The sequence below is a fragment of the Peromyscus maniculatus genome, chromosome 1, assembly GCF_049852395.1.
Source record: "Peromyscus maniculatus bairdii isolate BWxNUB_F1_BW_parent chromosome 1, HU_Pman_BW_mat_3.1, whole genome shotgun sequence".
NCBI classification, from domain to species: Eukaryota; Metazoa; Chordata; class Mammalia; order Rodentia; family Cricetidae; genus Peromyscus; species Peromyscus maniculatus.
This window is the reverse complement of record NC_134852.1, coordinates 10,834,496-10,851,691: the sequence shown is the minus strand read 5'-3', so window position 1 is coordinate 10,851,691 and position 17,196 is coordinate 10,834,496. Positions and strand designations below refer to the sequence as shown.

The following is a 17,196-nucleotide window of genomic DNA, read 5'->3' as shown; positions in this document are numbered from 1 at the left end:
CAGAGGATCACAAGTTTGATGTTAGACTGGGCCACAAAGTGAGTTCAAGTCTAGCCTGGACAACTCTATGAAAACTCTTAAAATGAAAAGAGGGCTGGGGGTGCAACTCAGTTGTAGAAAACTCATCGACCATGCGTGAGACCATCAGTTCAGCCTCCAGTATCACAAAAGGAGGAACACAAAAAGGATGTTAAAAAGATGGAAAATTATAATTATAATCAATGGTCTCGGTTTGCTTTCTACAGCTGTGGTAAAACACCATGACAGAAGCAACTTGGGGAGGAAAAGATTTATTTGGCTTATAGGTTACAGTCTGTCATCAGGGGAAGCCGAGGTAGGAAATCAAGGCAGGAACATGGATGCAGGAACACGGATGCAGGAACTGAAGCAGAGGCCATGGAAGAGTGGTGTGTACTAGCTTGCTCAGTTTGCATTTTATAAAACCCAGAACCACCTGCCCAAGGTGGCACCACCCACAGTGATCTGTGGTCCCCCACATCAATCATTAATCAAGAAAATGTCCCACAGATTTGCCTACAGGACAATCTGATTGAGACATTTTCTCAATGGACATCTCCTCTTCCCGGATAACCCTAGCTTGTGTCTAGTTGACTGCTCCCTTCCCAAAAAACACAACCAAGAAAAAAACAACAACTAACTAAGGGAAGGGGAAAATGATGTAGTTATATTATAATCTCACAAATAAAAGAAAAAAATATATTAAAAAAACTAACCCTCATACTAACCAGTAGAGAAGAAATAGCATCAGATCCACCTAGGACCACACCGTGTGATAACTCTGTGTACTATGGATTTTTTTGTCTTGAAAGAAAGGAAGACAAGGCTGATTTGGTCCATGTTTTCAAAGAGAGTATTCTATTATGGCAGGAGAGCATGCAATAGGAGCAGCTCCATGGGAGTGACAGTGGCAGAGAGCTAGATGGGAACCCAAAGTGAGCATCACCTTCAAAGAGTAGCCTCCAGTGGCCTACATATATCACATCTCCCCACACAGCGCCCTCTGCTGGGGAGTAAGTGTTCAAACACATGAGCCTGTGATGGACACTTTACCCTCGAACCTTACGTTCCGCAGATGGATCCAGGCTTCTAATGGCTTTTCCTTTTTGCAAGATGCATCCCCACCTGCAGTTCCCAGTGTTTACCCACAGCCACTATTTGCTCCATCTCTGTGCAGCCAATTCCTGAAAGTCTTCCTTGTGTGATACCCTGCGGCTGTTCCAATCTTCAGCTAGTATCACCAAGAGAACCACAAGGACCAGCCCTGCCATACCCATCCGGATTGAATTCTCCATCATGGAATTTTGCTTGCTGGAGTCTAGAGACATAAGGGAAAGAAATGGGTAATTATTGGCCATGATCCATTCTATCTCAGTTCTATATCCCTGAAGTAGGGACTCTTTGCCCTATACATTGCCAAAACCCGGTCTTAGCCCTTTTTAATGAGCTCACATATTCACAGTCACCACACTTCTAGGGTGTGTGAGATAGAGAAAGACCAAGGGTGAGAAATTGTGGTTCCAGGGAAAGGAGGAGTTGTGCTTTATTTTCTCACCTCATTTGGTCAATACCTCCCTGAGTCAGGAGCTCTGAATTTTTTCCTTCATACTTTCCTCACCCTACATGACAATTTATGTTCCTCTCAAATGTGGCAAAATAGACACACCATCACTGCAAGATTTAAGATAAGTTTAGCTAAAACATATCTCTACTTAAAAATGACCATTGTGATAATGATGGAGCCAATTGCCTTATGCATGCTAGGCAGGTGCTCTGTCGCTCAACTTCATTCCAACTTCTCATTTCCAATTATTGTATGACATTTGTAGACAATGATGCTCAAGTGAGCTACTTTTTTTAAAATTTTTTCATAGGTTAGTTGGTCTTTATCTTTATAAATCTGTTTCCCCTGCCCCCATGGCTGTAATGTAATATATGAGCCGACAATGTTCAGAAAAATTGAATGTTCAATAATATTCTCCTGTTAAACGAAAGTTTCTCTAGCATGCATAAGTTTGTGAGACTCTATCTCAGAACTACAAATAGATTCCATGACCTAGTCAATTATATGAAATGTGATTTTTTCCTTTTATCATTATCATGAACATGCATTTTAAGATTTAGTTTGGTTGAGTTCATTATTTCTTTTCTTTAGAGCAAGCATGTCCTGTATCTTGTTTTAGAAGCCATTTCCTATGTCAGGGTCAAGGTAATTCTCTTCTGTGGTCTCCCACAGGATATACTTGGCAGTTAAGCCTCTAATCCATCAGCAATGTGTTCTTGTTTAATTGAACGTTTTTAATTGAACTCTAATTATTCTGCAGGGAAATCCAGGTGTCTCTCTGCCACTCATTGGAAAGACCCATCTAGCTTTACAACCTTGTGACACACGGTTACCACACTGCAGAGCTCACAGCATCGCTGGGGTGATGATACTTTTCTCAAAAGATGGGCAGGAGAAGCAGAATGTGGTCAACCCACTCAGCTACCAGCAACTAGTTTCCTCTACCAGAAATCTCACCTTTTTTTTTGCTCCTTCAAGTGCAGTTTTATATGTCAACAACAAAATAGATGAGTCTTATGATTCAATCTTTATAGTCAATCACTCCCAGTGGATTCTCAAAGTGAATTTAAAGATTACTAGCTACTAAAATAAGTGACCCTGAATGTGATTCTCTCCTTTATCAATAGACTGAGAAGATGGAGGGATGGTGCAGTGGTTAAAAGCATTTGCTGCACTTGCCGAGGTCCTGGGTTCAGTTTCCAGCACCCACACTGGATGGTTCAGAATCACCTGTAAATTCAGCTTCAGGGAATCAATCACCCTCTTCTGGCCCCTGCCAGCATTGTGCATACACACACACACACACACACACACACACACACACACACACACACGCCCCTTTCTCCTCATGCTCCTCGGGAGAGTGAGTCTTTACTGCCATACGCCTCTTTCTCAGAACACCTCTTCACACTCCCACCTACAGGCAGCACTGGTGGAAAACAAAGAGCCGGACTGTGATGCATCTACCTGTGACAAGGATCTCCAGGGCATTACTGGGGGCTGACCACACATGGGGGCTGTTGCTGTGCCAACCGTAGCACCTGTAGTTCCCAGAGAAGCCAGCGTCCACAGGACCAAGACTGAAGTTGCCCTGATACTCTTCAGGTTGGTGCCATGGCGATGAAGTGTCTCCCTCCTTGGCCAGTGAAAATCTGCTGAACAGGGTGTGTGCTGAACTGCACTGGAAAGAAATGTTCCCTCCTGGTATCAGCGCAAGGCTTTGATCTGTGGAGAGGACAGGTTTGTCGTATAAGCCTGAAAGAGAAGACAGTGAGCTGTTAGCAAAATTTTGTTCTTTAAACAATTGTTTTCAGGGGCTGGGGGCAGTGGGTCTGCAGTTAAAAGCACTGGCTGCTCTATCAGAGTGGCAACTGCTTGTAACTTCAGTTCTAGGGATTTGATGCCCTCTTCTGGCTTCTAAGGGCACTGCATTCACATGGTCCACTGGCAGGCATAAAATCCATATACAGAAAATAATAAAAAAAATCAGTTGATGCTGGAGAGAGGGATCAGCAGATAAGAACATTGGCTGCTCTTTCAGAGGTCCTGAGTTCAATTCCCAGACCCCACATGGTGGCTCACAACCATCTGTAACTGCAGTTCCATGGGATCCGATGCACTCTTCTGATGTGCAGATATACATTCAGACAACACACTCATATACAGAAATAAATAAATCTTTTAACAAGAAAAACAATTCAGTTGAGGAAATTGACTAAAAGATGTTCTCCTTTTTCTATTAAAAAAATATTTGCAGCCAGGCATTATGGTTTGTGGATGTAACCTCAGCACTCGGGGGGGTGGGTGAGGTAGGAAAGTCACGAGTAAAGGTTCGTGTGGGATACTGAGTGAGACTCTGTCTCACAAGTAGAAATTTTATGGAATTAACTCCATGTCTATCTGGGGCATACGATGTACAACACGGTTGTTTCCAACCACGAAGACAAAAATGGATATAACTGGAGATTATTATATTAAGTAAATTTAGTCAGACTCAGAAAAATCATGTTTTCTCTCAATTGTGCATCATAGACTTTTATATAGATACATAAATTAATGCATGACTATATGACGTGAAAAGAGAAGCAGTACTAAACACACACACACACACACACACACACACACACACACACACACACACAACCTGACAAGAACAAAAGCAAACTTATTATTTGTTATGGGGATGGAATCCAGGGCTTCATGTATAAGAGGCAAACACCACACTACTTTTCATTATTGACTTTTCCCCCCTAATTTTTAAAGATTAAAAAAATTAAATATCTTTTATTGATTCTTTGGGGAATTGACATCGTGCGCTGCAATCCCACTCATTTCCCTGTCCTTCCATATGTGCTGTTCCCCCTTGCAGCTCCCCCAAAGAAAAACATTAATTAACAAACAACCCCCCCCAAACACCTCACTCCTTTGTCCTTCCCACCTCTCCAACACCTCTTGGCTCATCTTAGTGGCACTGGGAGCTGCGGTGTGTCACACAATAGACCCTTTTGTCCCAATGGCTTTACTTGCAGTTGTCCATGGTAATAAGTTGTTGGTCTGGTTCAAGGCCTCTCTGGCTTTTGGTACACCATCAATACTGCCCCCCCACAAAACTCCTTTTAAGTATCCCACTGTTGTCCGGAGTCATGGAGATGCCGCAGCTCTGGTTCCACAGGACCAGTCCCTTCATGTGCTCCATAGATGGGGTAGATGTTAGGGTAGGCCAACTCAAAGCACTGGATGAGATACCTGTGTAGTAGCTGAGCTGGTCATTCCTATCCTCTGCTGGGACTACACCCCTCCGGCAAGGAGCAGAGCTAGCTCTCCTGTGTTCCCCACCATCGGGGTTAGCTATCCTGTGCCCATGGTGAGGGAGGGTTGTGGCCAGATCTCCTAGGGCCAAGGCAGTCAGGGCCAGCTCTCCCATGTGGGGCGGGGCCAAGTCTCCTGCTGCAGCAACGGGGGGGGGCAGGGCCAGTCAAGGGTGGGGCCAGCTCAGCATGTCTCTTGGATTTTGACATGTGTGATTTGCATTCTCTCCTCCCCCAGGGGGTAACATGGGCCACAGGCATCAACACAGACCCCAAATGCAGTAGGACCATGGACCCAGACATGGCCCTTGTCAGTAGCTCAGACTCAGATGTCACTCTGGTTCTGGGGCAGGACAGGCCACACAGATCAGTATGGCACTGACAGCAGCATGGCCACAAATGGCTGCTCAGACCCCTGGCAGCTGTAGTCTTTGATGCTAACAGGAGCTGCAGACATCCACACAGACCCTGGCTGAGGCAGGCCACAGATGCAGACATGGCGCTCTGCAGCAGTTCAGGCCTGGCCGTCACCATGGCCCAGTATGATCTGGGGGCAGCATGGCACTCAGACACCAACACGGTCCCAGGTGGTGACCCAGATGCTCGGCATCTGCACGGCCTTTAGTGGTAACAGGAGCCATGGACATCCACACAGATCCTGGCTGCTGTAGGGTCACAGACCCAGACATGGTTCTTGGTAGAAGCTCGGCTGAATATCATCATGGCCCTGGGTGGCAGTTCAGGCCACCCACATCAACCTCTTCCTCACTGCCTTTGCTTCCTCGGTTCTGCCTCTCTCTCAGCACATGATCGGCTCTGCTTCTCTTTCTCTCCCATTTCTCCACCATAGAGTTGCCTTGAGGTGCTGGGAGGGCCTGTGGGTGAATTCCACCCACCCAGGCTGGCTTGTGGGTCGATTTTTTTATTTATTTAAATTTTGAGACAGGGTCTTGAAATGTAACTCAGATTCGCTTTGATCTTATGATCCTTCTGTCTCACCTTGAGTGCTGGGGTTACTGATGTACACCAGTACACACCCAATTTTTCATCCCTTCTTGTCCCCTGTCCTTCTCTCCCCTCCTCTCCCTTCCCCTCTCCTCCCATTTCCACTCTCTCTCTCTCCTCCCGTCATCTTCTCCTCAACCCTTCCCTTCCTCTGCCCCTTCTCTGTTTCTGTCAAAAGGCTCTCATGTAGCCGGGGCTGACCTCAAATTAACTACGGAGCAATGGATGACCTAGAACGTCTGCTTCTCCTGCCTCCACCTCTGGGATTATTGAGTTACTAGTGTGCATCATCACATCTGGCTTATTTTTAAAACTAAAAAGGTTTTGTGTGTTTATCATGTACACTATGATGTTGTATATCTATCATGCAAGCCAAGACATTTGATAAATGTATACATTTTGTAATGGCTAATTGGAGTGAATAGCACATATATCACCTGACACAGTTATGTTTTTTGTGGTAAAGAACAGTTGAAATACAACATGCATAGCCTCTGGTTTTCTTGTAATGACCCCATGACCCAGTGTAGTCATGAGAAAAGGAGAAAAGTATCAGTCAATTTCCAAGAATGGAAAGTCCCAGAAAATACTTACCCATGCTCTTCAAAACTGTCAAGGCTATCAAAAGCAAGAGAGAGAACTAAATACAATGTAAGATCTTGGGTGGGGTCCTGGAGTAGATAAAGGCCATTAGATAGCAACTAAGGAACTCTGAATATACTTGAGATACCAGCTAAGAGAGAGATCAATATTTATTCATTCGTTCTTGATCTTCTCAGTCTTCAACATCTTCTTAGTTTTTCTGAACCTAAAGCTATCCTAAAAATATGTGAGGTGGGGAGGATCTGGGAAGAATTGCGGGAGGGAAAAGAATATGATAAAAATATATTGTATGAAAACAATTTAAATAAAAATTAAAAAAGTATGAACATCATCTAATGCAGAGACTCACAGCTGCCCAAGATATAGAGAAAAAAGATAGCTGTGGTCCCAAACATAAACAAGACATTTATACCATCCCTGTCTAAGACTCAGGGAACACTGTCCAAAGGTGAATGGGAAGTATTCAAGAGTCAGAGGACAGGGTGAGAGCTAGTAAATGTCATTCTCTAGACTTGACAGACCCACCACAATTATTAACATACAACCGTAATTACCTGCATTGGGTCCACACAAGAGCAACCCTGTCAACAGTAGGTCAAGGAAGCAGGGGACTTGGGGGATGAGGAAGTAATCAGGGGCTCCTGCCCTTTATGACGGGATTACTGGCTCTTGACAGACTCTTGGGGAGGGGGAATCTTTGCCTTTAGTTGTGTACCTACTGAGGTGCCTGCCAGGCTCCAGACGTTATCTACAAACCCTTAGTAATGGGAATGACACTGGTTAATCTCAGTGTGTCACAAAACAAAAATGAATAGAAGTGGGGGCGAGAGTGGTTAGTGTGCACTGCGTACACTGTGTGAAGTTACCTCCTAACAATTGTAATGAACAAAAATAAAAGCAAAAGCCAAAGTCTGCTCATTAAGACAAAACCATCTGAAGGCCAGGTTCCCAAGATGTCTCCTTACCTGTCACCACCACCTCCAGGGGTTTGCTCCACTCTGACCAGTGGTACTTCTTCTTATACTGACACTGATAACCTCCTGCCATGGTTGTATTCATGTGGTTGATGATGAATTCAGCCTTCTTCTGAAATCCTAATTTCTTCTCGATGACTGTGTGTGTGGAGTTTTTCATCAGGGACAGCTGATACAGGAAGGCTTCGGGTATTCCCCGGCAGAGAATCCTCACAGAACCATTCCAGGGAACCACAGGACTTGTGGCAGCAGATAAGGTAGGAATGGGAAGTTCTGAAAGGAAACGGAGCCTAGGCTCAGATGGCTTGCAGAAGCTATTTTATTTCATCTGTGTTGGGGGCCATGAGTTAAACTGCAAAGGACCTATAACCATTTCAATTTGAAATAGTATTGTGTCTGGAGATAAATCTCAGTTGCTAAAGTGCTTGACCTGCAATCTCTGTGTTTCAATTAATTTCTTTTTCTTTTATATGTATTGGCGTGTTGCCTGCGTGTGTGTCTGTGTAAGGTGTCAGATCTTGGAGTTACAGACAGTTGTGAGCTGCCACGTGGGTGCTGGGAGTTGAACCGGGGTCCTTTGGAAGAACAGCCAGCACTTTTAACCATTGAGGCATCTCTCTAGCCCCCTTGATTTGCAAGAATGAGCACCTAACTTTGCCTCTCCAGACCTCACACCAACAACCAGAAGTGGTGAGGTGCACTTATAAACCCATTGTGGAGGCAGAGGCAAGCAAATTCCAGGGCTTTCGGGCCAGTCAGGCTAGCTTAATCAGTGAGCCCCAGGCCAGTGAGAGATTCTGCTTCAAAGAACAGCAGTGAGTGCAGAGACTCATGGCTGCCTGTGATGCTGATAATTTGTGAAGGCTGAGTGTACAGCCCTAAATGGGAGACTTAAACCACCTCCTCTAAGTCTCAGGGAACATAATTGGAAAGTGTGTGGAAAGTAGGTAAGAGGTGGAAGATAGAGAGACGAGCTGTCAAATGTCATCCTTTGGGGATGACATAGCCAATGCAAACATATTTCACAGCAGCAGCAGCTGCTGGCAAAGAGTCTGCAGAATACGGCTTGTCAATAACTAATGATAGATGGGACAAGAGCCCCCCTGACCTCACCCCTCTTTGCTGAATTATTGATTACTAATGGATTCTGAGGAAGGGGTAGGCATTATCTTGAGTTATGTACCCATTAGTGAGTCCTTCAGGCTCCAGTGGATGCCTGTAAACCCATGGTTTCTCAGGAGGCCCTGGTTAAACTCATTGGGACAAATACACACACACACACACACACACACACACACACACACACACACACACACACCCCTCACACACACAAACCAAAAAGGCATGGACATGTGAAAGAGACTTGTAGGGAAGAAGTGGAGGGTAAGGAGTGTAGGAGGGAGGTAAGAGAAAGTGTGGGAGTGTCATCAATAAGAATTCACTGTATACAGGTATGAACTTGTCAAAGAACAAGTGTAATTAATTATTTTTAAAAGAACAAGAAGGTGGACATCACCTGAAGGGGAACAACAGCAATTTTGTCCTATGTCCACTATATGCACACAGATGTGCATGCTCACCTGCACATACATGAACAACCCTCCCAAAGGAAGCAGTTATTTTGGCTATATTTCATACATTGACATATATACAGGGTTTTACTATGCAGTTTCAAACTCACAACCATTTTGCCTCCCAAGAATTTGGGTTACAGATGTGTACCGCCATTGCTAGGCTTTTTAAAAAAATGACTGTTCGTGTTAATTTAGTTGCACTGATTGCTTCATCATGCTGTACACTCATCATCACCATTTATGATGGTTTCACAACCTCAGATAGAAACCCTGTAACCATGAACCAGTAAATTGTCACTCTCCCTTAGTCAGCATCTGGACTTCAAACCCATTTCTTGTCTCCAAGTACCCAAAATAAAAAAAAAAATTGTAAAAGAGATATGTGTGTGTGATTGCATGCATATTTGTGTATATTTTATAATAATACATACACACATACATGTATAAATACACACACATGTGCATGTATGTATGTATCTGATAGAGGAATGAAGAGTTCTGAGGGCCAGGGCCAGGCGACCTGGAACCAGAATGGACAGATCCTGGTGCTGAGTCCAGGACCTCACAGGGAGCCAGAACATGTTAGTTATCTTCCTGGCTTTACTGTTGATTGCCTTGAGCAAGCGATTTTTTGCATCTTTAAGACTTTATTCTCAGCTTTTAATCATTGTATGGAATAGGCAATGGGGCACTCAAAGCCCTCAGATTCTCTTCGTCGTGGGTGTCTGCTCTGTGGGTGCAGCTGAGTTGGTGTAATGCTTCCCATCACACAGGAAGTCATGGGTGTGACCTTTGGTATCACAAAGCCAAACCAAAACTAAAATGTAAGTACTACATGTTCACTCTCATATGTGGATGTTTAGAAATGTGATTTTAAAATGCTTTTTCATTTCCACATGTGCACTTAAAATACACTTTGGTCATTTTCACCACCCCCATTTCTCTCTCTGATCTTCCTGCTCTGTTGCCAAATTCACCCTTGTCAAAAAGCCCTTTAGATGTCTACTTTTTTCCCTTCACCATGTGGGTTTTTTTCATTTTTAATTTTTTTCATTTATTTTACATACTGACCACAGTTTCCCCTCCCTCCTCTCCTCCCATTCTCTCCCCACCTCCTATCCACTCCCTCCCAATTCACTCCTCCTCCATCATCTCCATTCAGAAAAGGCCAGGCCTCCCATGGGGATGCACAAAACATGGCACATCAAGTTGAGGCAAGATCAAGCCCTATGCCAAGGCTGGGTGAGGTAATCCAGCATGGGGAACAGGTTCCCCTAAACCTGATAAGCACCAGCTGATGAACACCTTCGGTAATATTGTAGGACACAAGATTAACTAAAAATTCAGTAGTCCTTCTACATACAAATGGTAAATGGGATAAGAAAAAATCAGAGAAACAACACTCTTCACAATAACCACAAGTAACAGAAAATATCCTGGGGGTAACTCTAGCCAAACAAGTGAAAGACCTATATGACAAGAACTTTAAGTCTTTGAAGAAAGAAATTGAAGAAGATATCAGAAAATGAGAAGATCTCCCACACTCATGGATAGGTAGGATTAACATATTAATAATGGCAATCTTACCAAAAGCAATCTACAGATTCAACACAATTTTAATCAAAACCCCAACGCAATTCTTCACAGACCTTGAAAGAACAATACTCAACTTCATATGGAAAAACAAATAATCCAGGATAGCTAAAACAATCTTGTACAATAAAGAAACTTCCAGAGGTATCATCATCCCTCACTTCAAGCTGTACTATAGAGGTATAGTTACAAAACCAGCTTGGTATTTGCATAAAAACCGACATGTGGATCAATGGAATAGAACTGAAGACCCTGACATTAATCCACACACCTCTGAACACCTGATTTTTTGACAAAGAAGCCAAAACTGTACAATAGAAAAAAAATAGCATCTTCAACAAATGGTGCTGGTGTAACTGGAAGTCCACATGTAGAAGAATGCAAATAGATCCATATGTATTGCCCTGTGCAAAACTCAAGTCCAAGTGGATAAAAGACCTCAACAGTTAACAAATCCATTTACACTGAACCTGATAGAAGAGGAAGTGGGAAGTAGCTTGAATCTGTCGGTACAGGAGGCAACTTCCTGAATATAACACCAGCAGCACAGACACTGAGATAGACAACTAACAAATGGGATCTCCTGAAACTGAAAAGCTTCTGTAAGGAAAAGAACACCGTCAATAAGACAAAATGGTAGCTTACAGAATGGGAAAAGATCTTCACTAACCTCACATCTGACAGGGGTGATCTCCAAAATATACAAAGAAATCAAGGAGTGAGACATAAAAAAACCAAATAATCTAATTAAAAATGGGTACAGATATAAACAGAATTCTCAACAGAAGAATCTCAAATGATTGGAAGACACTTAAGAACTGTTCAACATCCTCACTCAGGATGATATTTTCTAGTTCCCTTCATTTGCCTGCAAATTTCATGATTTTTTTCACATCCAAGTAATACACTACTGTGTATATGTACCACATTTTCTTTATCCATTCTTCAGTTGAAGGGAATTTAGGTTGTTTCCATGTTATGGCTATTATGAATAATGTGGCTATGAACACAGTTGAGCAAGTATCCTTGTGGTATGATTGAGCATCCTTTGGGTATATGCCCAAGAGTGCTATCTTGGGCATATACCCAAAGGTTTTGAGGTAGATCAATTCCCAATTTTCTGAGAAACCACTATACTGATTTGCAAAGTGGCCGTGTGGGGGTCTTGCCCCACTGGGAACTTAGGTCACCTCTGAAGAGGTGGCCTAGAACTAAGGAAAGGTAAGTGCACCGCTCACCCATTTCCCAGCCTTCCTCTTAGTCGGAGACAATCAGATGCAGTGGGGAGTCAAGCAAGAACTTGTTTATTGTTAGGCAGTAAGCCTCTTTTATAGAAGAAAAACATCAGAACCCTAGGAGGAAGTGGAAGGAACCAACCAATTGTTTTAAAGTTTACCCTATACTCATTTCCTTGTTTAGGAGTTGTTTATGCACTGACATTATCTCCTGATCTTTGTATCTTATCTCAGCATAAAGAACTTGAGCAAACTTCCTTTCAGCATCATTTGTATCTAATCTCTGCATAAACAACTTGGGCTAACTTCCTGTCAGCATCATCTCTGTAGCTCATGTATGTCCTACGGTGGCTGTATCAGTCTGCACTCCCACCAACAGTGGAGGAGAGTTCCCCTTGCTCCACATCCTCTCCAACATAAGCTGTCTTCAGTGTTTTTGATCTTAGCCTTTCTTACAGAATAGTCACTAGGGAAATGCAAATCAAAACAACTCTGAGATACCATCTTATACCTTTCAGAATGGCTAAGATAAAGAAACAGTAATGACAGCTTGTGTTAGAGAGGATGTAGAGTAAGGAGAACACTCCTCCACTGCTGGTGGGAGTGAAAACTTTTACAGCTATTTTGGAAATCAATATGGCGGTTTCTCAGAAAATTGGAAATCAATCTACCTCCAGGCCCAGCTTTACCAATCTTGAGCATATACCCACAGGATGCTCAGTCATACATACAACAAGGACACTTGCTCAACTGTGTTCATAGCAGCATTATTTGTAATACCCAGAACTTGAAAACAACCTAGATTCTCCTCAACCAAAAAATGGATAAAGTAATTTGGTACATTGACACAATGGAATATTACTCAGATGTAAAAAACAATGACCTCACGAAACTAGCAGGCAAATAGAGGAATTAGAAAAAAAATTATTCTGAGTGAGGTAATCCAGACTCAGAAAGACAAACATGGTATGTACCCACTCATAAGTGGATATTAGGAGTGAAGTAAAGGATAACCAGCCTACAATCCACAGCCACAGAGAGGCTAGATAATAAAGAGGGCCCCAAAAGGGATGCACGGATTTCCCTGAGAAGGGGAAATAGAACAGATCTCCTGGGTAAACTGGGGTTGGGGTTGGGGGCCGGGTGGGGGGATGGGCACATGAGGGATTAGGTTGGGTGGGCTTGGCATGGGAGGTAGTTGGGGGCAGGATGGAGTGAGAGAGTAATGAAAGAGAAGCTTAATAGAGGGGACATTTGGGGGTTAGGGAGAAACCTGGTGATGTCTTATTTGACCCACCAGTTTTCATCAGAGTTTATTGGATGTATGTGGGATGCTATTTAATGGCATGTAAGCTACACTACTGAAGAAAATGGCAATCCCTTCCCCAGAACCCATTAACTGCCCATAGATCCCCCAATGAGGTTTGTGACTACCTCCATGATTTCATATAGTTAAAACAGCTGAGTAATTTCACACCTGATCCTAACACTCAATCAATCAGTCATTTAGAAGACATTGAAAGAATAGTTAACATATACCCGACATCACATTTTGCCCTGTAGATACAAGATTAAATAAACAATAATTGATGATGACAATAAATTTGACCTGAATATAGAATAATGGTCACTAGAGGGATTGGGGACAGACAAAGGCTGAAAAATGGGCAGTTCAATAAATTCTAGTTCTCTAGATGACTACAGTTTTCAATAACCTATTGTGAATAAACAGGAGAGAGGAATTTGAAAAGCCCTAAATACGATATACTAAGGTAAAAGGCAAGGACAGATATTCAAGGTTGTCCTCTGACCTCCAGATGCATGCTGTGGCATTTTCATATATATGGAGATATAAATATTAATTAATCTGGTTTGGTTAGCACATGTGGTCTAAATACACTGAGTATTTCATCCCATTGTACCCTGTAAATTTGTGCAGTTGAGATCCCAAGTGCACATGTGTGGCTCTGTGATCAACAGTGTCAAGTTGTAGAAAAGGAGATCAGGCGACTGGTGTGGAAGTTCAGACAGGGAAGTGGAGGGACTGTGTGGGAGGTGTGCCTAGGTGGGATGGAGCACTGTAGAGAGAAGGGGCACTACAGGAAAGGCTGAGGGTTGATAAAGGCACAAAGTGAAAGATAAACTCAATGAAGGCAAGCATGGGTGAAGAGGGGAAGAGACAGACACTCTGGAGGAGCAGATACAAGCCAGGAAGAGGAAGGTGGGAGGCAACTTAGAGCACTGCACCTAAGACAGCTCTGAGGAGCTATCAGAGGGAGATACCTAGAACTGTGTCTTAAGCATACAAATAACTCAGTCTTTGGAAGGATTCAGGAGAGAGAAGACATGGTAGGTGAGGTGTTCACATGTACTAGGAGACCAAAACAGGAGTCAGAGTGACAAAATATGCAGAATTTAACCTGATTACTGCTTCCTTCAGTTTAAGTCAATGCTTCCCTCAGTACTACTTAGGGCTCAGCATTGTGGTAGAGTACATGGCTGTATAATAGAGCTAGAGTAGACCGACTTCCTCTAAATAGGTGAAGTAAACAAACCTTGGTTTTGGAGAAAAAAGGAATCAACACTCAGGAGGATGTTAGACAAAACCAACTCTTATGCTTCCTCTTATGACTATTCAGTAGAACACAGGTCTTTGTTAGACACGCAGCTAGCAGAGGACAAGGCTGTATCTACAGAAGGGCCTGGGGTCCCCTTAATGAGATAACACAGTGGTGGAAACAGAAAACAATAGAATGGGAGTAGAAGGGGAGTTTACTTGGGCTTCAGACTATCTTTCCAACATTCTACTCCACAGCTGTCATGAGTAGCATTTAAGGTGTTGTGATGGACAGGACTTAGAGGGCACTTACCTTCTTGTGCCCAAATTGTCTGGCCCAGGAAGACTGCTGGAAGAGAACCATTGATAAAAATTTAACCTTCCAATATCCAAACTCTGGTACAAGTCTCCCTGAATAATGAGTTATGGAGTGAATATGTATGTATGTAAGTATGTATGTATGTGTATATGTGTCTGTCTACCTATCTATTCATTTATCTACAACCTATTATTTATATAGCTATTATCTATAGTAATTTCAGTTATCTCTCTATAATCTATTATCTATCTATTATGTATGTATGTATGCGAAAATGTATGTGTTGATCATCTCTACCTACCCATATAGGAATTATTTATTAATTGATAATCTTTATCAATTATGTGCAATCTATCAATCAATCTGCCAGTCAGTTTCAATCACTGATTTTTCACCTCTATAGATAATCTAGTTTTGTCTGTGTTGTATCATTTCTTCTGTCTAGCTCTAGCTTTCAAATGTATGTCTGTATATCCACAAGAATATTTTTTCCGGGGCTGGAGAGATGGCTCAGAGGTTAAGAGCACTGACTGCTCTTCCAGAGGCCCTGAGTTCAATTCCCAGCAACCACATGGTGGCTCACAATCATCTGGTGCCCTCTTCTGACCTGTAGTCATACATGCTGCATACAAAATAAATAAATGAATCTTTAAAAAAAAGAATATTTTTTCCAAAAACATACACACCTTGAGGATCACCCTTACATTTTCAGTCTCTCTGTCTCTACCCTGCAGTCATCAAAAAACCCAGACAGTATGAAATGTATTGAATAGGCAAGCAAGCCCCACAAGATTCTAACAGAGACCCAGTTACTACCACCTCAGCAGAATGATAAGGAGATTAAACTATCCTTGGCTGCTACTAAAATCAGCTAGCTTTTGTGTTAAGAGAGGTTCTAGCTTTTGTGGAAGCTCTGTCTTTCTTGTTAACCCAGTTTCATTTCAGGACTCACCGAGACACAGGAAGGTGGTGTCCTGTGGAGCCATGATGTTGATATGTCCTCAACTTCCTGTCTGTGTGCATTCATAGACAACAGATACTTTTGAGACTGTAGGACTCACAGGATGTGTGAGGTCTGAGTTCCTGACCACAGGATTTCTACATCTTTTGCTCCATAGGCAAATGGAACAGTTCCTTTTTGAAAAGTTCTCAGCTGCTCTTGGGTGGACTTTTAGAAGAGACCAAGAATCCTGTTTATATTTCAGACATGAAAGGAGGGTTTTTCTCAATGCAATGTTGATTGGTGCTCAAATTCCTGTTTCTTTTTGCACCTGAATTTTCTTTTTAATTTTTGCTGGCAGTCTTTATTATGCATCCCAGTGTATCTCATAACTCACTTATGAGGCATAGCCTGAACTCAAAATGAGTTCCTTCTCCTTCACCTTGCCAAATGAGGGAGTACAAGTGTGCACAACCATATTTGTTTTTAACCATTTTTATTCTGATTTTTAAGGGAGTAAAGGTTTATTTGACTAACAGTTCCATCATTATGGATGAGTTACAGAGACAGTCACTTGAACAGGTCACATTATATCCATAGTTAGAATAGAGATAAGGGAATACATGCTTATGCTCAGCTTGCTTTGTTTACTCTTAGACAATCCAGAATTTCCCGCTTAGTAAATGGTGGCATTCCCTAAATATCGGGAAGATCTCTTCACAATAATTATCCTAAATAGGAGAAATTTCCTGAGACATGCCCATACACCAACTCTCTGATTTAGGCAAACTCTCTGCCACACTCTATTTTAAAGTGATTCTAGATTGTGGCAGGATGACATTTAAAACTAAAAATCACAATAGCAATAATGCCAAGATAATACTACCTTTTACAATTGCCTAAAATATTTAGACAGAAGTCTCACCACTTTATCCAGCTATACCACTCTTGAGAATATACCTGAGGGACTTTCAGTCATTAGCATACCATGAACACAGCCTCTCACAGCACCCTTCCCATCCTCTTACATTTGTTTCACTGGCCCTTGTTTTATAATGTTCCCTGAGTCCTGTAAGAAGTTGATATGCTTTACAAGACAGCCATTTGTGGGAGAGGAATTAGCATTGAATATGATCAAAGTACATTGAATGCACATGTGTAATTTTCTTAAAATTAAAGAAGTCTTATATTAAGAAGAGTTCTTCATTTTTTTCTCATTCTTTTTCTAGGTTTGTCACACACACAAGCTATGAGAAATATGTATAAAAATGTCATAATGAAACCTAATACTTTGTGTGATAATGTAAAAAGTCAATACAAAATTAAAAAGTAAAAATATAATTAAAATCTAGTTTCTATATATAAAGTTATATGTGTGTTTATTTTTCTGAATCTGGCTTATTTTGATTCACATAATGATTTCAAGTTGCATCTATTTTCCTGCAAATGTTCTATTTGACTTTTCTTTATTAATACAGAAATTTTGTTGTCACTTGAACTAAAATC

General features: G+C 42.1%; 1 protein-coding gene across 1 annotated transcript; it reads right to left on the bottom strand.

Moving 5' to 3' along the window:
• Positions 1–274: 274 nt before the first annotated feature.
• Positions 275–15,771, bottom strand: LOC143271915 (immunoglobulin alpha Fc receptor-like). The gene is made up of 5 exons (XM_076564578.1): positions 15,703–15,771; positions 14,745–14,780; positions 7,464–7,745; positions 3,050–3,337; positions 275–1,336 (listed from the first exon to the last, which is right to left on the bottom strand). The coding sequence occupies exons 1-5, from the start codon at positions 15,734–15,736 to the stop codon at positions 1,173–1,175; spliced, it is 804 nt and encodes a 267-aa protein (XP_076420693.1). The 5' UTR covers positions 15,737–15,771; the 3' UTR covers positions 275–1,172.
• Positions 15,772–17,196: the final 1,425 nt, after the last annotated feature.